At 41.6% G+C, this 23082-nt stretch overlaps 1 protein-coding gene across 1 annotated transcript in view; it reads right to left on the minus strand.

Moving 5' to 3' along the window:
• Positions 1–23082, minus strand: part of LOC144967008 (uncharacterized) — a 50502-nt gene that overhangs the window by 7473 nt on the left and 19947 nt on the right. The window contains exons 3-5 of the mRNA XM_078903737.1: positions 5814–5863; positions 2256–2330; positions 419–565 (exon numbers count right to left, since the gene is read on the minus strand). Coding sequence (XP_078759863.1) covers positions 419–565; positions 2256–2330; positions 5814–5863 — 272 coding nt within the window. The remainder of the gene's footprint in view (positions 1–418; positions 566–2255; positions 2331–5813; positions 5864–23082) is intronic.

Raw genomic sequence — 23082 nt, forward strand, 5'->3', positions numbered from 1 at the left:
GACGTCATCTGCATACTATCTATAGCCTGACACTGAAATCCAAAAGGACTGACAGTTTGACGTCATTATTTTGTTTTTGCATCGCCTAGTGAGTTGTCGTTAGTAGAGCTCATGGAAACAAGTTATTTCATTTGTTGAACTATTGAATACAACTCACGATTTGTTTATTTTTGTGGCAAAAGACTGGCATTTTGACGTCATTTTTTGGCCAGTATCAGGCCATAACTTTACGAAGGCCACGGTTCTAGTCTGTTATTTATGTTGATGGTTCGGGCTATATATATTCGCTCTACCGTTATAATATATCCTGAGCGCTCTTCTCTTTACCATTTGGCTTGAACACTATGCGACGTATAGGTAGCTAGTCACGTCCCAAAATGTTGAAAATTTAATCTTATCATTGTTGAATTTGCCTTACCTTCGGAATTGAGAAGTATAACAGTCTGTGCTCGTGATTAAGAAATCCTGAGAAAGTTTTTTTTCGATCTGATGTGCGCTTGACCTTCTTGTCCACATCACAGACATGACGTATGCGCTCACGGAGCTCCTTCATGCGACAGGCAGCCTGAGGTGCAGACAACATCAAATCATCAGCATTTTTAATAATAATAATAATAATAATAATAATATAATAATATAATAATAATAATAATAATAATAATAATAATATAATAATAATAATAATAATAATAATATAATAATAATCATAATCATAATAATAATATACTTTATTCATCCAAAAAAAAATGGAAATTCGTTTACAATGATGATGATGATGATGATGATGATGATGATGATGATGATGATGATGATGATGATGATGATGATGATGATGATGACATCCGAATAAATTCATATAATTTAAAAGGGCTGGTAAGTTAGGAGTCATTTTATCCTAACGAAAGAGTGAAAATGGAAAGGCTTCGTATGGGAACAAAACAGACAATGGACGTTTCGGGTACAAACCCTTCGTGCTGATGAAGGGTTTGTACCCGAAACGTCCATTGTCTGTTTTGTTCCCATACGAAGCCTTTCCATTTTCACTCTTTTGTTAGTATTTTACGATCACCGGCTTCATGCAGCCCTTATCGTTTTCTACTTTTCTGAGTCATTTTATCATATGATTTGAAATAAAAAATAAATGGCAGAAATAAAACGTATCCTATAACTGTGTAATGATCCAACCTCTGAACAAATTCATGTAATAGGGCTCAACAGTCTGATGTCACGTCCAACCAGCAACCAGCAGCTTGGTTCTAAACAATGAAAATCGGTACTATTTATTCCTTCTGCTGGCACGGACGACCATGCCGATGAACCTGGCGCCACGAATACGGTAGTATTTGGCTAGGGGGGGCAAATCGCTTCGCCATTCGTGAATCTGTTTCCTGAGCATAAAATTATGAAGAACATAGTAGTAGTATGGAGCCCGGGATGGACGATGCCTTTCGGGAACCGGGTTGGATTGGATCTCCATTAGTCACAATTCAGGAGGCGCCCACTAATAGGCCCGGAATGCGGGATGGTCTAGTAACGGTCAACCGGAAGTACTCCTACCTTGTCCCCGATATATATATATATATTTCAAGTGCAATTAAGAAGAACAAGAGGAAGACCAAGAAGAACAAGAACAAGCACGAGAAGAAGAAGAAGAAGAAGAAGAAGAAGAAGAAGAAGAAGAAGAAGAAGAAGAAGAAGAAGAAGAAGACAAAGGAGGAGGAGGAGGAGGAAAAGGAGGAGGAGGAGTAGGAGGAGGAGGAAGAGGAGGAGGGAGAGGAGGAGGAGGAGGAGGAGGAAGAGGAGGAGGGAGAGGAGGAGGAGGAGGAGGAGGAGGAGGAAGAGGAGGAGGAAGAGGATGAGTAGGAAGAGGAGGAGGAGGAGGAGGAAGAGGAGGAGGGAGAGGAGGAGGAGGAAGAGGAGGAGGAGGAGGAGGAGGAGGAGGAGGATGAGTAGGAAGAGGAGGAGGAGGAGGAGGAGGAGGAGGAAGAGGAGGAGGAGGATGAGTAGGAAGAGGAGGAGGAGGAGGAGGAGGAAGAGGAGGAGGAGGAGGAGGATGAGTAGGAAGAGGAGGAAAAGGAGAAGGCGAAGAAGGAGGAAGAGAAGGTGGAGGAGGAGAAGGAGGGAAAGGAGACGACGAATAAGGAGACAGAGGGGGAGGAGGAGTAGGAAGATGAAGAGGAGGAGAAGGAGGGAAAGGAAAGAAAGACCCCCCTATAAAGATAGAAAAGGATATAAATAGTTATCAAGGAACTTACATCCAATTCACAAGGAGATATGGTCAGACTGTCAGGAAGGTATGGCGGCAGTCCTATATTTACATTGGTGAAATTCTGTAATGGATTATAGTAAAAGTCATTATTATTATTATTATTAAAGATGATGTTGAGATAGTTGACTATTTTAAATATTTAGGAATAACCATTGATAGTTCCCTCAATTTCTCTCAACATATTAATATAATATCTAAGAAAGTTGCCCAAAGATTATACATCCTAAGGAAATTGAGAACATTTCAAGTAAGGAAGAAAACTATGTTAAGAGTTTATGACTCATTGATTAAAAGTGTAATTGCGTTTGGCTGCACCATATGGTTTGGAGGATGCCGACTTAAAGATAAATCAAAAATTTCAAAATCTATCAAAGAGGCATCAAAAATAATAAACCATCCTCTTGATGGAGTAGAAAGAATTCATGGAAAAGCAATAGAAAGGAAAGCATTCTCAATTACCAACAATAAAAAACATATTTTATACCATGAATTTAGTCTTTTACCATCTGGGAGAAGGTTTTGTCAGATTAAATGTAGAACTAACAAGTATAAATCAACGTTCGTTCCATCAGCAATAAAAATTTTGAATATTTCATATGGTACAGAAAAACCAAGGATTGATTCGTTGACTGATTAACTGATTAATTTATTTAATGTAAGATTAACTGACCAATTGATAATGATGATAATTTTTGGTGTCGAATTGCCACAATCGTAACAAATTGAAAACGAAATGAATATGTTTATGTTGTATATATCGCACGTGTGAAAGAAAGAAAGAGAGAGAGAGAAAGAAAGAGAGAGAGAGAGAGAGAGAGAGAGAGAGAGAGAGAGAGAGAGAGAGGAAAATAAGTAAGAGTGAAATATCTGTTCAATCTTAGTTATCGTTTAACATTAACAAGTGTAACTAAATGACAAATTGCATATTTATGGACAATAAGATCTATTATATTATTTATTATTTATATTAATCTTCATCATCATCATTCATCATCACTACATCATCATCATCATCATCATCATCATCATCATTTAATATATCATCATCATCATCATCATCATCATCATCATCATCATCATCATCATCATCATCATCATCATCATCATCATCATCATCATCATCATCATCATCATCATCATCTATTATTATATTATTATATATTATTATTATTATTATTATATATTATTATTATTATTATTTTATTATTATTATTATATTATTATATATTATTATTATTATTATTATTATATTAGTTATACTATCTACTACTATACTACTACTACTACTCTACTACTATTACTACTACTACTTATACTCTACTACTACTTACTAACTACTACTACTATACTCTACTACTATACTACTATACTACTCTATCTACTACTTATACTAACTTCTACTACTACTACTACTACACTACTACTACACTACTACATACTACTACTATCATACTACTACTATACTATTAATATATTATATATTATACTATTAATATCTTATTATTATTATCTATTATTATACATTACTTACTTACTACTACTATACTACTACTACTATACTTACTATACTACTACTACTACTAATACTATACTTACTTACTATCTACTACTATCTACTACTACTACTCCTACTACTACTATACATACTACTACTACTATCTACTACATACTACTATACTACTACTACTACTTACTACTACAAACTATACTACATACTTATACTACTACTACTACTCTACTACTACTCTACTACTACTATAACTATACTACTACTACTATACTTACTACTACTACTATACTACTATATACTACTATACTATATTTACTATACTACTACTACTACTACTACTACTACTACTATCTACTACTACTACTACTACTACTACTACTACTACTACTACTACTACTACTACTACTATATACTACTACTACATACTACACTACTACTACTACTACTACTACTACTACTACTACTACTACTACTATACTACTACTACTACTACTACTACTACTATCTACTACTACTACTACTACTACTACTACTACTACTACTTACTACTACTACTACTACTACTACTACTACTACTACTATACTACTACTACTACCTACTACTACTACTACTACTACTACTACTACTACTACTACTACTACTACTACTACTACTACTACTACTACTACATTACTACTACTACTACTACTACTACTACTACTACTACTACTACTACTACTACTACTACTACTACTACTACTAATACTACTACTACTACTACTACTACACCTACTACTACTACTACTACACTACTACTACTACTACTACTACTACACTACTACTACTAACTACTACATACACATACTACTACTACTACTACACTATACTACTACTACTACTACTACTACTACTACTACACTACTACTACTACTACTACTACTACTACTACTACTACTACTACTACTACTACTACTACTACTACTACTACTACTACTACTACTACTACTACTATACTACTAGACTCTACTACTTTTATCATACTATATATCTAATACTTACTACTTGTACTACTATTCTTTATATCTCCATTCTATATACAAAATATTATCTCTCTCTCTCTCTCTCTCTCTCTCTCTTCACTTTCTCTATCATTATCTTCTACTCCTCTATTTCTCTTCTACTTTCTCTTCTCTCTCCCACTCTCTTCTACGAGTCTTCGTCTCTCCTCTCTCTCTCTCTCTCTCTCTCCCTTTTCTCTCTCTCCCCTCTCTCTCTCTCTCTCCTCTCCTCTCCTCTCTCTCCCTCCCTCTCTCTCTCTCTCTCTCCTCCCTCTCTTCTCCCTCCCTCCTCCTCCCCTCTCTCTCTCTCTCTCCCCTCCCCCCCCCCTCTCTCTCTCCCCCCTCTCTCTCTCTCTCTCTCTCTCTCTCTCTCACACTCACGCTGACCTACGCTTATCATTCCTATCACACCCCAGGGAATCCCTCCTACCCACTGACCCACGCCATACCAACGTTTCATTCACATTCCAAACACCATTGAGTACAGCCGATACAAGTTACACTGCATTTTATTTTACATTTGTTTCCCAGGTTCATGTGTTTATTGCTGTGCTGACGAAGGGTTTGTACCCGAAACGTCCATTGTCTGTATTGTTCCTATATGAAGTCTCTCCGTTTTCACTTTTTTTGTTAGTATTTTCACAATCCCAGGCTTCAGGCAAACCCCCCCCCCCCCCACCCTCCAACGTTTTCTAATGGGGAATGAGATTAGCGGAAGAGTAGCGTCCCTTGATTGGACGTCACCTTACAGAGAGAACGTCAGCATGGTTTTGCGCATGCGTCTCTCTCATCCTCGCTTTCGGTAAAGTGTCTCATTCCGCTTTCACCGGAAACGAAGACGAGAGACGCATGCGCAAAACCATAATGACGTTCTCTCTCTAACTTCTCCGCCGGTGACGTCCAATCAAGCGACGCTACTCTTCCGCTAATCTCACTCCCTATACTCGTTTTGAAATATTGGTGGTTAATAGATCTGGCAATATTAATTTTACTTACCAACAATCCAACAACCTTGTCTTTGGCTTTTATTGCATACTTGTACGTACCTTTATTAAAATTTTAAAAGGGAAAAAAATGACAGATTAGTTCTTTTCGTTCATCAAGAATGTAAATAATAATAATTGTCTTTTGAGGACCCTTTTAACCCTCTCCTTACGAGGCAGTCTCTCTATCAAAATTTGTAAACATTTGTGTCAACCTCTGAATCAATGTCTTAACTGATTATAGATTTTTGACCGTGTTGATGCCATATCAAAAAAGTGTTCTCCTTTAGGACCAATAGGGAATGAGATTAGCGGAAGAGTACCGTCCCTTGATTGGACGTCACCTTACAGAGATAACGTCGATTTGGTTTTGAAATGTCTCAAGCCGCTTTCACCGGAAGCGAGGACGAGAGACACATGCGCACAACCAACATGACGTTCTCTCTCTAATAACTTTTCCGCCGATGACGTCACAGACTATGGGTGACGTCCAATCAAGGGACGCTACTCTTCCGTTAATCTCATTCCCAATAAAAAAAAACTACTCTGAAACCACTGTTATAAAAGTGTATATGTCACACTGTTAAATATATAAATACGTTACGCACCACAAAGTAAGAGATGAATTTCCTCGTAATTTCCAAAAAATCTCATGCTGACACGTAGTTCCGGCGAGTGATTATGAGTTCACGTCATACTTGTTTCCGAATAAAAACAATTCTCTTTAACTGTTATAGGGAATGAGATTACCGGAAGAGTAGCGTCCCTTGATTGGACGTCACCTTACAGAGAGAACGTCAAATTGGTTTTGCGCGGAAGCGAGGACGAGAGACGTTTGCGCACAACCAACATGACGTTCTCTCTCTAATAACTTTTCCGCCGGTGACGTCCAATCAAGGAACGCTACTCTTCCGCTAATCTCATTCCCTATAAACTTACAACTTATGTGGTTTGCATTAAATTTTGAATTTATTATTTATGGCATATTATCTACATCATGTCGTAATTACCAAAGACTTATATGAAATCTCTAGCTTTAAATCATTTGAAATACTGATTATAATATACTCAATATTGTCAAATTAACAATGAATGCTATTTACATAACTTAGAAAATTTGTATCAATGCATGAATGTTTCGCAGAGCATACCTTATCGGTTCCACTCTCGTAAAGCTGCGAAAAGAAATCTTATTGTATCTATCGATAAGACATGGAATTGGAATTTCACAATCAATCCTGAGGAGTCGATTATCGAATTAGATTCAGTAGTCTGATGTCACGTCGCCCAGCAACGGCGGCTATCGTGGTTCTAAACAAAGAAAATCGGTACTTTTTATTCTTCATGCTTGCTAGAACTTTTCATATGTCTTGTGATCAGAATGTGTAAAAGTCAAACATGATCATATTTATAATGGGGATTATTCCCTCTTACTTGACTTAGATGCCTTTCGCGTCTCGACCGAAAGATCGGGTCGCCTTGGCTGTTCCCAGTATTTCCTGTGTGAGGTTTCTCCAATATTGCCGGTCCTCTGCTAGGGTTCTCAGATTTTCAAGGTCCCTGCCGTGATGAGACTAATGCTTTGTCCAAGTGTTGTGAGGTTTTTGTTAGGATCACAGGAGTGTTGTGATCGGTCTTCCTCTGAAAAGGTTCCCGTGTTTTGGAAGTATCCCGACATGGCTTGGTTAGCTGGTATGTTTTTGTCCCTGCGTAGTATGTGACCGAAAAGTTGCCATCGTTGTTGTAAAATGTCAAGGGAGATTGGTCTTTCTTTTGTGATCTTATAGAGTGATTCATTTGAGATCTTTTTTGGGTATTTGATGTCCAGTACCCTTCTTAGCTGTGTGCGATGGAAGGCATCCAGATGTTCTTCTTCGGATTTTGTCAACGCCCAGGTGCCGCAGTTATCCCTCTGGATACGCTTTTATGCTCGTCGGAGAAATATTTCATAAGGGCGTCCGCCATTGTTCCGATCGTTTGGAGCCAGTTACTAAGTTACCATGCGTCATTCCGAGGGAAGTGACGTTACGACTGTTGAAGAGTATTACGACAGGGATATCACCAATGTGGAACGACGTGGCAGGAAAATGATCCAAGACAACTTTGATATGGATGCCACCCAAAGATGTATGGAGCTGGGTGAACGTAAACATACATCTGGCACAGGAATGGACGTGTGATAATTCGGGTAGAAAAAGACTCATGAAATCTGGATAGAGGATCATTGTTATTTTGCAGGTGGTGAAGATACTGGATATTTAGTAGAGACTATCATTCTGGGGTCAATGCAGTTGGTTTTGAAGCCTAGCGAACGAACCGCTTGCTGCCTTCCCCTCGAAGCTGTATTGTTTTCGACAAAGCTACCATTCGGTTGCCCACCATTACTTCAAGGCTCCAACTTCAGCAAGGGGAATTCCATTGTCACTGACGTGTCATTCAGAGACATTAAAATGACCGTAGATTTAGATTGTAGGAAACCATAAAAAGACTAATGATTGTCTGCAAAGCCACTCCACACTAATAACACCAATAAAAGTTGCATTTACTCAGTAACAAAAAAAATGTGAAGCAAAATCAGTCTGTCACTGACTGACGTGGCAAATTTTTGTATGCCATCATTTGGATCACTTGCTTCTGTTGTAAATTTCTCTGATTTATATAAAGCTAGGAGCTGGATTTAACTGAGAAAGTCCAATAAATCATACTGATTTAGTTGATAATAACAAAGGAACGATACTAACTCGCTTTCTCTCTCTCTATCTATCTCTCTCTCTCTTTCTCTCTCTCCTCTCTTTCTCTTCTCTCTCTCTCCTCTCTCTCTCTCTCTTCTCTCTCTCTCTCTCTCCATCTATCTCTTTTCCATTGCACACACACATACACACACACACACAACATATATATATATATATATATATATATATATATATATACACACACATTTTCACCTATATTATTATGACAATCTAATATAATTATCTAAAATTATCTCAAGATTTAATTAATAGATGGAACATTACCATTGGAGACTGAACGATTAATTGCCTTAGTTATCGATGAACAAGCGTGTTTACACATGCAGACAGACATACACACGTTTTGCTGGTAATGGGTGAAGTTCGTAAGATTTAATTGGTTCTATTTGAAAACAATACTTTATGAGAAATCCATATCATTCTGATTATCATCGTTGTCAAGCATTTTTCTAATCATATCATTATTTTCCTTTTAAAATGTTATGAATTCATTAGAAAGACAACATTATTATTTGTGTGTTTATGTCAATTCATTTTTATGCATGCCACGTCTGTAAACGAATTTCCATTTGTTTGGATGAATAAAGTATATATTATCATTATTAATATTATTATTATTATTATTATTATTATTATTATTATTATTATTATTATTATTATTATTATTATTATTATTATTATTATTATTATTATTATTATTATTATTATTATCATTATTATTATTATTATTATTATTATTATTATTATTATTATTATATTATTATTATTATTATTATTATTATATTATATTATTTATATATATATATATATATATATATAATATATATATATATATATATATATATATATATATACTGTTTGATAGAGTAGTGGACTTGTTACGACCTAATAGTCCATTAAATATTTGAAAATTATTGTTCACATGACTTTGTTTCCGTAAATCTAGCAAAAATGAGAGAATCTGGCTTTTTTTGACAGTATGTCTCCACTCGTGGCTGTAGGACTTGAAGAGCTTTGTTGTTTACACTTATTAGTTCTGCTTTTCAATTTATCCTCTTTCATTTCTGTTGAGAACCAGAAAGCATTAACTCCCTCCTTACTGACTAATTTCAGGATTATTCCCGAGATATTATACTTATTCAACACAAAAATTTATTTTTAAAAACTCAATTGAAAGCAGTAGGTACATTTTATTCATAATATCTTCAATAAGACGAGCTTTACAAAACACGATTTCAAATGTTGTGACGTACAAACAAATCTATTTAAGAGTACCGTTCATTGTATCGTAACAAATGTGACCATTTTCCTGTAGTTGGTAGTAGTAGTAGTAGTAGCGTATGGCTACATCTCCAACTTTATTTCGTCAACCCAGCTTCTAAAGTCTCCTCCGCCCTAAGGACGGTTTCGTAGCCACCTTCAAGTTTAGTGACTGGACAGTGGAGGACGATGTGATCGCTGGTCTCTGGGGCTGCCTGACATTTCTGGCAGGTATCACTGGTTCCAAGTTTCCATCTGCACATATTTGATGCAGTTCTGCCATGTCCAGTTAAGAGGCGGATTGAGGAAATCCAGTATTTCCTGGCGTTGTTGAATGCAGGCACTCTTTTGGTTGGATCTTTAATGTAGTTGGTAAGGAAAGGGTTAAGGCGTTTTGTCAAAATCCTCGTATTACTGGACCATGAACTTTGAGACCTTACTCACAAGTGCATTCAACTATTAGCTGTTATTATTGGGTTCCGGAAATTTTGCGTTCTTTAGTTGACAAGAGGTCAATACAGGCAAGCGAGGTCCTGTCTTGGTGTGTTTGGGAGAGGGATATATGGTTTGGATAGAACATACGAATTTTATAGTTACTATGTGATCTATCTATATGTTGAAACAACACAAGACTATCATTTCTATAGATAGAATGAAGTTGACTCGGGTCTTTGTTATTGTTTTTTTTGCCATCCGCGTTATGAGTAATTCTCACTAAATCGTATTAACCTGACTATAAACGTTCATGTTTACACACAGTTTTGTGTGTTTGTCCGTTATACTTCCGGATGGCAATGTTATGAGCTTCTTAGCCAAGCGCATACTATCTATACTTTTCTTTCGTTGTTCAATGGCTAAACATGGTTAAAACTACAAAAATGAGTACGAATTTTTACCAAAAAAAAAAAAGTTAAAACGTTGCAGGTTATGAGTGTGAGATCAATTGATTGGTCCATTCGTTACATGTGTGTTTATGTCAAACAAGAGCTGGGGTGGGGGGGGGGGAGTCATGACTGTGTGTTTGTGTCAAACAAGAGTTGGGGTGGGGGAGGGGGGGGGGTCATGACTGTGTGTTTGTGTCAAAACAAGAGTGGGGTGGGAGGGGGGAGGGGGGAGTCAGTCATGTGTGTGTTTATGTCAAACAAGAGTGGGATGGGGGAGGGGGGGGGAGTCATGACTGTGTGTTTATGTCAAACAAGAGTTGGGGGAGGGGGGAGGGGGGGGGGGGGAGTCATGACTGTGTGTTTGTGTCAAACAAGAGTTGGGGGGGGGGAGGGGGGGGGGTCATGACTGTGTGTTTATGTGAAACAAGAGTTGGGGTGGGGGAGGGGGGGGAGTCATGACTGTGTGTTTATGTCAAACAAGAGTTGGGGTGGGGGGGGGGGGGGGGAGTCATGACTGTGTGTTTATGTAAACAAGAGTTGGGGTGGGGAGGGGGGGGAGTCATGACTGTGTGTTTATGTCAAACAAGAGTTGGGGTGGGAGGGGGGAGTCATGACTGTGTGTTTGTGTCAAACAAGAGTTGGGTGGGGGAGGGGGGGGGGGAGTCATGACTGTGTGTTTATGTCAAACAAGAGTTGGTGGGGGAGGGGGGGGAGTTCATGACTGTGTGTTTTGTGAAACAAGAGTTGGGGTGGGGGAGGGGGGGGGGAGTCATGACTGTGTGTTTATGTCAAACAAGAGTTGGGGGGGGGAGGGGGGGGTGGAGTCATGACTGTGTGTTTGTGTCAAACAAGAGTGGGGTGGGGAGGGGGGGGGGGGAGTCATGACTGTGTGTTTATGTCAAACAAGAGTTGGTGGGGGAGGGGGGGAGTCATGAATGTGTGTTTGTGTCAAACAAGAGTTGGTGGGGGGGGGGGGAGTCATGACTGTGTGTTTATGTCAAACAAGAGTTGGTGGGTGAGGGGGGGTAGTCATGACTGTGTGTTTATGTCAAACAAGAGTTGGTTGGGGAGGGGGGGGGTAGTCATGACTGTGTGTTTTGTCAAACAAGAGTTGGGGTGGGGGAGGGGGGGGGAGTCATGACTGTGTGTTTGTGTCAAACAAGAGCTGGGGTGGGGTGAGGGGGGGGGGGGTCATGACTGTGGTGTTTGTGTCAAACAGAGAGTTGGGTGGGGGAGAGGGGGGGAGTCATGACTGTGTGTTTATGTCAAACAAGAGTTGGGATGTGGGGAGGGGGGGGGGTCATGACTGTGTGTTTATGTCAAACAACAGAGGGGGGTGGGGTGGGGGGGGGAGTCATGACTGTTGTGTTTATGTCAAACAAGAGTTGGGGTGGGGGAGGGGGGGGGGGAGTCATGACTGTGGTTTATGTCAAACAAGAGTTGGGGTGGGAGGAGGGGGGGGGGGGAGTCATGACTGTGTGTTTGTGTCAAACAAGAGTTGGGATGGGGGAGGGGGGGGGAGTCATGACTGTGTGTTTATGTCAAACAAGAGTTGGGTGGGGGAGGGGGGGGGGAGTCATGACTGTGTGTTTTGTCAAACAAGAGTTGGGGATGGGGGAGGGGGGGGGAGTCATGACTGTGTGTTTATGTAAACAAGAGTTGGGGGGGTGGGGGAGGGGGGGAGTCATGACTGTGTGTTTATGTCAAACAAGAGTGGGGGGGGGGAGAGTGGAGAGTGGGTGAGGGGGAGTCATGACTGTGTGTTTGTGTCAAACAAGAGTTGGGGGGGGGGGGGGGGGAGTCATGACTGTGTGTTTATGTCAAACAAGAGTTGGTGGGTGGAGGGGGGGAGTCATGACTGTGTGTTTGTCAAACAAGAGTTGGGTGGGGGGGGGGGGGGGGGGGGTGAGTCATGACTGTGTGTTTATGTCAAACAAGAGTTGGTGGTGGGGAGGGGGGGGGGAGTCATGACTGTGTGCTTGTGTCAAACAAGAGGGGTGGGGGAGGGGGGGGGGAGTCATGACTGTGTGTTTATGTCAAACAAGAGTTGGGTGGGGGAGGGGGGGAGTCATGACTGTGTGTTTATGTCAACAAGAGTTGGGGGGGGACGATGGGGTCAACAAGAGTGGGGGGGGGAGTCATGACTGTGTGTTTGTGTCAAACAAGAGCTGGGGTGGGTGAGGGGGGGGGGAGTCATGACTGTGTGTTTATGTCAAACAAGAGCTGGGGTGGGGGAGGGGGGGGGAGTCATGACTGTGTGTTTATGTCAAACAAGAGTTGGGATGGGGGGGTGGAGGGGTGAGTCATGACTGTGTGTTTTTGTCAAACAAGAGTTGGGATTGGGGAGGGGGGGGAGTCATGACTGTGTGTTTGTGTCAAACAAGAGTTGGAGAGGGGGGGGGGGAGTCATGACTGTGTGTTTATGTCAAACAAGAGTTGGGGTGGGTGAGGGGGGGGGGGAGTCATGACTGTGTGTTTATGTCAGGGGTCTAGTTTGTAAAAGTGGTGGGGGGGGGGCAGTGTTGTTTGAAAAAGAGTGGTGGGGGGGGGGGATCTGCTGTGTTTAACAGGTTGGGTGGGAGGGGGGCATGACTGTGTTTGTAACAAGGTTGGGGGGAGGGGGGGGGTCAGATGTGGTTTGTAACAGAGTGGGTGGGAGGGGGGAGTCATGATGGTGTTTGTCAAAGAGTTGGATGGGGGGGGGGAGTGATGTTGTTTTGTAACAAGAGGTGGGGGGGGGGAGTCTGATGTGTGTTTGTCAACAAGAGTGGGGGGGGGGGGTCATGATGGTGTTTGTCAAACAGAGTGGGTGGGGGGGGGAGTCATGACTGTGTGTTTATGTCAACAAGTGGGGGGGGGGGGGGAGTCATGATGTGTGTTTGTGTCAACAAGAGTGGGGGGGGGGAGTCATGAGTGTGTTTGTCAAAGAGTTGGGGGGGGGGGGAGTCATGATGTGTGTTTTGTCAACAAGAGTTGGGGGGGGGGAGTCATGATGGTGTTTTGTCAACAAGGTGGGGGAGGGGGAGTTGATGTGTGTTGTAAACAGAGTTGGGGGGGGGGTCATGATGTGTGTTTTGTCAACAGATTGGGATGGGGGGGGGGGGTCATGTGTGTTTATGTAAACAAGAGTTGGTGGGGAGGGGATCAGATGTGTGTTTTGTAAAAGAGTGGTGGGGGGGGAGTCATGACTGTGTGTTTTGTCAAACAAGATTGGGGGGGGGGGAGTCATGACTGTGTGTTTGTCAAAAGAGTTGGTGGGGAGGGGGGGGGGTATGATGTGTGTTTTGTCAACAAGAGTTGGGTGGGGGGGGGGGGTCATGACTGTGTGTTTGTCAACAAGAGTGGGGGGGGGGGGGAGTCATGATGTGTGTTATGTCAACAAGAGTGGGGGGGGGGGTGATGTGGTTGTGTAAAAGGTGGGTGGGGGGGGGAGTCATGACTGTGTGTTTTGTCAACAGAGTGTGGGGAGGGGGGGTATGACTGTTTTTTGTCAAACAGAGTGGTGGGGGGGGGTCAATGGTGAAGTGTGAGTCTGTGTGTGTTTATGTCAAACAAGAGTTGGGGGGGGGGGGAGTCATGACTGTGTGTTTTGTCAAACAAGGTGGGGGAGGGGGAGTCAGACTGTGTGTTTTTCAAACAGAGTTGGTGGGGGGGGGGGAGTATGACTGTGTTTTGTCAAAAGGTTGGGGGGGGGGGGGAGTCATGACTGTGTGTTTGTCAAACAAGAGTTGGTGGGGGGGGAGTATGACTGTGTGTTTGTCAAACAGAGTTGGGGGGGGGGGGGATCATGACTGTGTGTTATGTCAAACAAGAGTGGGGGGGAGGGGGGGGGGGAGTCATGACTGTGTGTTTATGTCAAACAAGAGTTGGGGTGGGGGAGGGGGGGGGGAGTCATGACTGTGTGTTTATGTCAAACAAGAGTTGGGGTGGGGGAGGGGGGGGAGTCATGACTGTGTGTTTATGTCAAACAAGAGTTGGGATGGGGGAGGGGGGGGGAGTCATGACTGTGTGTTTTGTCAAACAAGAGTTGGGGTGGGGGAGGGGGGGGAGTCATGACTGTGTGTTTATGTCAAACAAGAGTTGGGATGGGGGAGGGAGGGGGAGTCATGACTGTGTGTTTGTGTCAAACAAGAGTTGGGGTGGGGAGGGGGGGGGGAGTCATGACTGTGTGTTTTGTCAAACAAGAGTTGGGATGGGGGAGGGGGGGGGGAGTCATGACTGTGTGTTTATGTCAAACAAGAGTTGGGATGGGGGAGGGGGGGGGAGTCATGACTGTGTGTTTGTGTCAAACAAGAGTTGGGATGGGGGAGGGGGGGGGAGTCATGACTGTGTGTTTATGTCAAACAAGAGTTGGGATGGGGGAGGGAGGGGGAGTCATGACTGTGTGTTTGTGTCAAACAAGAGTTGGGATGGGGGAGGGGGGGGGGGAGTCATGACTGTGTGTTTGTGTCAAACAAGAGTTGGGATGGGGGAGGGGGGGGGGAGTCATGACTGTGTGTTTGTGTCAAACAAGAGTTGGGATGGGGGAGGGGGGGGGGGGAGTCATGACTGTGTGTTTATGTCAAACAAGAGTTGGGGTGGGGGAGGGGGGGGGGGAGTCATGACTGTGTGTTTATGTCAAACAAGAGTTGGGATGGGGGAGGGGAGGAGGGTGGTAGTCAAGGGATGTATAGTGTGTTTATGTCAAACAAGAGTTGGGGGGGGGGGAGTCATGACTGTGTGTTTATGTCAAACAAGAGTTGGGATGGGGGAGGGGAGGGGTGAGTCATGACTGTGTGTTTATGTCAAACAAGAGTTGGGGGGGGGGAGTCATGACTGTGTGTTTATGTCAAACAAGAGTTGGGATGGGGGAGGGGGGGGAGTCATGACTGTGTGTTTTGTCAAACAAGAGTTGGGATGGGTGAGGGGGGGGGGGAGTCATGACTGTGTGTTTATGTCAAACAAGAGTTGGGATGGGGGGGGGGAGTCATGACTGTGTGTTTTGTCAAACAAGAGTTGGGGGGGAGGGGGGGAGTCATGACTGTGTGTTTATGTCAAACAAGAGGTTGGGGGAGGGGGTCTGTGTGGTAGTCAAAAGAGTGGGGGGGGGGGGGGGAGTGTGTTGTAACAGAGTTGGGTGGGGGGGGGGGGTCATGATGTGTGTTTTGTCAAACAAGAGTTGGGAGGTGGGGGGTGGGGGAGTCATGACTGTGTGCTTATGTCAAACAAGAGTTGGGAGTAGTGGATGGGGTTTTGTAACAGAGTTGGGGGGGGGGGGGGGTGGGTTGTCAAGGTTGTGGGGGGGGGGGGGAGTCATGACTGTGTGTTTTGTCAACAAACGAGGTGGGGTGTGGGGGGGGGGGAGTCATGACTGTGTGTTTATGTCAAAAAGTTGTGGGGGGTCATGACTGTTGTTATGTCAAAGCAAACTATATTGGAGGGGGATATAACTGTGTGTTATGATAAAGTGTATTACTTAGTTTGCAACAGAGATGAGGGAGATGTGATAGATTTGCAAGAGGGGGAGAGAGAGGAAGAGAGAGAGAGAGAGCTGGGGGAGAGAGGGAGATAAAAGGGGGGAGAGAGAGAGAGCTGGGGGAGAGAGGGAGAGAGAGAGGGAGAGAGAGAAAGAGGGAGAGATAGATAGATAGATAGACAGAGAGAGAAAGAGAGAGAGAGAGAGAGAGAGAGAGAGGAAGAGAGAGAGCTGGGGGAGAGAGGGAGAGAGAGAGGGGGGAGAGAGAGAGAGCTGGGGGAGAGAGGGAGAGAGAGAGGGAGAGAGAGAAAGAGGGAGAGATAGATAGATAGATGGAGAGAGAGAAAGAGAGAGAGAGATAGGTGGGGGAGAGAGGGATATGTACCTCGTAATTCATCACCTTATCGATGTTGTAAAAGGGTGTGAATTTTGTTACATATTGCCTATTGATCTGACCTACGTTATGAAATGGCCTACACAGATTTCACAGCTGTTGTAAATTTCAATCGATCCAACATTATTACCATTAACTAAACAATTAGTAGTGCCCCTTTGTTTTTAAGACTTTGGAGACACAGAGAATCAACCTTCACATATATTATTATGATTAGCAAATTAACTAAGGAGCTCGTAAAGTTGTTGGGAAACTGAAGTTAATCAATAGACCAATGAGAAATTAAATAAAAACACTCCCTGAATTAAAGAATAGTTAGATTCTTCTTCTTCAAGTCCCAAGTTTGTGCCAGACATCGGTGATCATGGTACACCATTCATCTCTCTGATCAGATAACCTCAGAAAACTAATATAACTCTTCTCTTTCTTCGTCACCCAGCTGTTCAAACTATTCAAATATGTTTTTCTTGGTCTACCTTTACTCTTTTTACCTTCTATCTTTCCTGTGAGAGCAAGATGTTCAATACATTTATGTCGATTTAGGTGCCCTAAAAATTGCATTTGTCTTTTTCTTATTGTACGAATTAATAGCCTTTTAGTTTCAGCTTGCTCTTATACTTCTTCATTCGTTTCCTTCTCTGTCCATGAGATTCTTAACATCCTTCTAAGAAACCACATTTCTGCTGCCTCCAGTTTCTTTCTAATGTCTTCTGTAATTGTCCAGCTTTCTCTGATAAATATGATTTTAATAACTTGATCAATTGAAAAGCATAATTTCTTAATTGTCTGAATATTGTAGATCTACAACTCAAACAAATCGTTTCTCCCTTAAGGGGGGGGGGGGTGAGCGGCATTAAAAATGATGAAATTTGACCAAGTTTGCTAAAATTAGATGTTGTCACATGGCCATATGTCTGCATACAAATTTGCATGAGAACTTCGTCTTCAGTTTATTCTACTCAAAATAACGTATTTTGTGACCCTAGGTATGGTTAAATCCTGCCCATTTTTAGTTTCAATGGACTGATATCATTAAATAGTATCAAATAGTCTTTATAACTAAGTAAAGGCAAAAACATATCAATGAAAAATAAAAACTCTCCTCTATCTTCAACAACCAATCACTTTGTTCTTAATTATGTCATGTTATGGTCACAATCCAATCAGAGAGCAAGAGGAGAGTTTTTCCCTAAACTAGTTTACTTTGACTTTTAAATGCGTTGTTCTCAAAACTCCTCCCTCAGTTTTCAACAAATCTTCTTCAAACTTTCTACACATGACTGTCATACAAATACGCAGGTCATTTAGAGGCCAGATTAAAAAAAAAATTATGAGTGATTTGAAATTATTAATTCAGAAAAGTGAGTGGAGCAGGCACTTATGTTGGTAACAACAAGATATGAAGTGAGTAGAAAAGTGCCAGAAGACAATAGAGAATAAATTTTTTTTTTTTTCGCGGTGGTGGTGGGGTTTGAACCTGCGACCTTATTGGTACGACAACTCCGCCTGGCAGGTGAGAGCGTGGCTCTACCGTGTGAGCTATCCACGAACACAAAAAGATTCGTTTCAAACCCAAAGTCATTTCTAGATCCCTCTCTCACCCACTTCTTGAGATCGCCGATTCGTTCACCACCATCGCGAAGTAATTTTGACCAGCAGTTAAGCTTAATAGCCAATATTCTCATCACAAACATATAACATAGAAACGATTGAGACATTGAGTATGCTCCGGTGTATGGGGTGAATTTTTAATTCAGAAAAGTGAGTGGAGCAGGCACTTATGTTGGTAACAACAAGATATGAAGTGAGTAGAAAAGTGCCAGAAGACAATAGAGAATAAAAATTTTTTCGCGGCGGTGGTGGGGTTTGAACCTGCGACCTTATTGGTACGACAACTCCGCCTGGCAGGTGAGAGCGTGGCTCTACCGTGTGAGCTATCCACGAACACAAAAATATTCGTTTCAAACCCAAAGTCATTTCTAGATCCCTCTCTCACCCACTTCTTGAGATCGCCGATTCGTTCACCACCATCGCGAAGTAATTTTGACCAGCAGTTAAGCTTAATAGCCAATATTCTCATCACAAACATATAACATAGAAACGATTGAGACATTGAGTATGCTCCGGTGTATGGGGTGAATTTTAATTCAGAAAAGTGAGTGGAGCAGGCACTTATGTTGGTAACAACAAGATATGAAGTGAGTAAAAAGTGCCAGAAGACAATAGAGAATAAAAAAATTTTTCGCGGCGGTGGTGGGGTTTGAACCTGCGACCTTATTGGTACAATCGCCTGGCAGGTGAGAGCGTGGCTCTACCGTGTGAGCTATCCACGAACACAAAATATTCGTTTCAAACCAAAGTCATTTCTAGATCCTCTCTCACCCACTTCTTGAGATCGCCGATTCGTTCACCACCATCGCGAAGTAATTTTGACCAGCAGTTAAGCTTAATAGCCAATATTCTCATCACAAACATATAACATAGAAACGATTGAGACATTGAGTATGCTCCGGTGTATGGGGTGAATTTTTAATTCAGAAAAGTGAGTGGGGCAGGCACTTATGTTGGTAACAACAAGATATGAAGTGAGAAGAAAAGTGCCAGAAGACAATAGAGAATAAAAAATTTTTTCGCGACTCACTTCATATCTTGTTGTTACCAACATAAGTGCCTGCTCCACTCACTTTTCTGAATTAAAAATTCACCCCATACACCGGAGCATACTCAATGTCTCAATCGTTTCTATGTTATATGTTTGTGATGAGAATATTGGCTATTAAGCTTAACTGCTGGTCAAAATTACTTCGCGATGGTGGTGAACGAATCGGCGATCTCAAGAAGTGGGTGAGAGAGGGATCTAGAAATGACTTTGGGTTTGAAACGAATATTTTTGTGTTCGTGGATAGCTCACACGGTAGAGCCACGCTCTCACCTGCCAGGCGGAGTTGTCGTACCAATAAGGTCGCAGGTTCAAACCCCACCACCGCCGCGAAAAATTTTTTTATTCTCTATTGTCTTCTGGCACTTTTCTACTCACTTCATATCTTGTTGTTACCAACATAAGTGCCTGCTCCACTCACTTTTCTGAATTAAAAATTCACCCCATACACCGGAGCATACTCAATGTCTCAATCGTTTCTATGTTATATGTTTGTGATGAGAATATTGGCTATTAAGCTTAACTGCTGGTCAAAATTACTTCGCGATGGTGGTGAACGAATCGGCGATCTCAAGAAGTGGGTGAGAGAGGGATCTAGAAATGACTTTGGGTTTGAAACGAATATTTTTGTGTTCGTGGATAGCTCACACGGTAGAGCCACGCTCTCACCTGCCAGGCGGAGTTGTCGTACCAATAAGGTCGCAGGTTCAAACCCCACCACCGCCGCGAAAAAAATTTTTATTCTCTATTGTCTTCTGGCACTTTTCTACTCACTTCATATCTTGTTGTTACCAACATAAGTGCCTGCTCCACTCACTTTTCTGAATTAAAATTCACCCCATACACCGGAGCATACTCAATGTCTCAATCGTTTCTATGTTATATGTTTGTGATGAGAATATTGGCTATTAAGCTTAACTGCTGGTCAAAATTACTTCGCGATGGTGGTGAACGAATCGGCGATCTCAAGAAGTGGGTGAGAGAGGGATCTAGAAATGACTTTGGGTTTGAAACGAATATTTTTGTGTTCGTGGATAGCTCACACGGTAGAGCCACGCTCTCACCTGCCAGGCGGAGTTGTCGTACCAATAAGGTCGCAGGTTCAAACCCCACCACCGCCGCGAAAATTTTTTTTATTCTCTATTGTCTTCTGGCACTTTTCTACTCACTTCATATCTTGTTGTTACCAACATAAGTGCCTGCTCCACTCACTTTTCTGAATTAAAAATTCACCCCATACACCGGTGCATACTCAATGTCTCAATCGTTTCTATGTTATATGTTTGTGATGAGAATATTGGCTATTAAGCTTAACTGCTGGTCAAAATTACTTCGCGATGGTGGTGAACGAATCGGCGATCTCAAGAAGTGGGTGAGAGAGGGATCTAGAAATGACTTTGGGTTTGAAACGTATATTTTTGTGTTCGTGGATAGCTCACACGGTAGAGCCACGCTCTCACCTGCCAGGCGGAGTTGTCGTACCAATAAGGTCGCAGGTTCAAACCCCACCACCGCCGCGAAAAAAAATTTTTATTCTCTATTGTCTTCTGGCACTTTTCTACCGATTTGAAATTATGTAACCTTTTTCAAGGGGAATAATCGAGTAATAATTTTGAACTTAATTTTTAAAGCTTCTAATTAAAAATTAAAAAATCGGGCTTCTAGAGCCTCTTTATTTTCCTTTTTTCTACCTGTGACCAAAATATTATGGCAATCGATTGATAGACAAAAAAGCCTTTGACTTTTTAAGATTTGTTGTTTATTTTCCAATATGGCGTCGTTTCCATAGCAAAGGCAACTTTTTTCGAAAAATAATGTGTGCAATCATCCTTTCCAAACATATACATTATGACTGTGCATTGAAGTTCAGGATATTTCATCAAATAAACAAAACTGACCCTCATTAAAGTGTCTCTCCCCCCATTAAAGTCATCCAACTATGAAACTAAAAATGTGCGGCTATGTGGTCTAGTGGTATGACACTCGCTTTCGGATCCGAAGGTCCTGGGTTCGAGCGTCGCGCTCGGCGCATAGTTGAGTCCTTGGAAAAGACTCTTTACTCATATTCTCTCACCGTACTCAGGTGTAAAATGAGTACCTGGCTGTTAACAGCGTTGTCTTTGTCCGAAAAATTGTAATATCGCCTAACAGGCATCATGTCCTGTCCTACATGTTAAATGTTGCTGTTGACCAGAGACCCCTGTAGAGCGCTTTGAGCACATGTAGTGGATATTGCGCTATTCAAAAGCTCATTTATTTATTTATTTTTTTAAAGCTAGAAATCAGCATTTCGCTACTCTCGATATGACCGGCTTGCTTAGTCTCACTTGGTGAGTAGTCCATCCAATGTTTGACATGTACTAATTTTGTTAATTAAAAAAAAATAAAGTGGTTAATGGTTTCCAATCAATTCATTATTGCAAATTTCTTCCAACTCATTTCTTGTTATCTTATGTCAAAATGTGAAATCTGCTTTAATTTGAGATGAAGATAAATGGGCGATATTGCAATTTTTTAGGACACAGACAACGCTGTTAACGGCCAGGTACTTATTTTACACCTGAGTACGGTGAGAGAATGTGAGTGAAGAGCCTTTTCCAAGGACTCAACTATGCGCCGAGTTCGAGGCTCGAACCCTGGACCTTCCGATCCGAAAGCGAGTCTCATACCACAAGACCACATAGCCGCATTTTAGGTGTATAGAATGTATAGAATAGATGACATTCCACAGACCTGAGACCATCCGTTTCTCTTTATAAAAGCTTCTTAGAAGTGGTAAGACATGGAATGGGATAAAAAAGTTAGCTCAGGATAGAGAAGGATGGAAACTGTTTGTCTGTGGCCTATACCCTGACCCAGGGTGAAAAAAGCAATGATGATGATGATGATGATGATGATGATGATGATGATGATGATGATGATAACATCCGTTTGACAGTGTATTCTCATTTGATAGCTTTGATCCACGGAGGACTCTCTGGGTTCTTTTATCAAAGAAGTTTTGAATCCATTTTAACCCTCCCCGTAGCAACTATAGGAAAATTGCCACATTCGTTAGGATATGACCAACATTTTTCTTATTAAAATTTCTCTTGTACATCATAACATTTAAAGAAAATGAACAGTGTGTTGTAGACCATGTTTTGCTAAAGGAATTATGTATCGGAAGAACTTACTGCTATTGTGTTTGAGTGATAAAAAATCTACTTTTTGTGTTAGTTGGGTGTGAAGTTTTGGGGAAAATCCTGAAAATAGCTGGTAAGGAGAGAGTTAAAATTAAAGAATTAATTCCAATATCTTGGAACAGCAGGGTTTTGGTCCTATGACATTGACTGGTGTTGGTATACTCATAGTCGTCCATATTTTGTGTTGTTCAATGTAGCATCTGATAAATCCACACGGTATCATCAATCGAATCTTTGTTTCGTTGCTGTGTGTGTCTTTCGTCCATCTTTTGTGTTGTCCAATGTAGTATCTGATAAATCGACATCGTTACCTCAATCGAATCTTTGTTTCGTTGCTGTGTGTGTCTTTCGTCCATCTTTTGTGGTGTTCAATGTAGTATCTGATAGATCCACACGGTATCCTCAATCGAATCTATGTTTCGTTGCTGTATGTGTCTTTCGTCCATCTTGTGTTGTTCAATGTAGTATCTGATTCTGATAAAGCCACATGGTATCCTCTATAGATTCTGTGTTTCGTTGCTGTGTGTGTCTTTTCTCAATTCAATTGGTTTGAGTGCCATATAAGGCACAACAGGGAAACTAGCATCTAAATACTCTAATTAATTGTGCAATGTTTTGATAGGATTAAGGGGCGGTTTGGGTCTTTTCAAAAAAAATTTTAATTACCAATTTTGGGCGGTTTTAATCATTCT

The sequence above is a fragment of the Berghia stephanieae genome, chromosome 3 (assembly GCF_034508935.2).
Source record: "Berghia stephanieae isolate SIO BIC M18660-M18661 chromosome 3, UCSD_Bste_1.3, whole genome shotgun sequence".
Classification (NCBI taxonomy): Eukaryota; Metazoa; Mollusca; class Gastropoda; order Nudibranchia; family Aeolidiidae; genus Berghia; species Berghia stephanieae.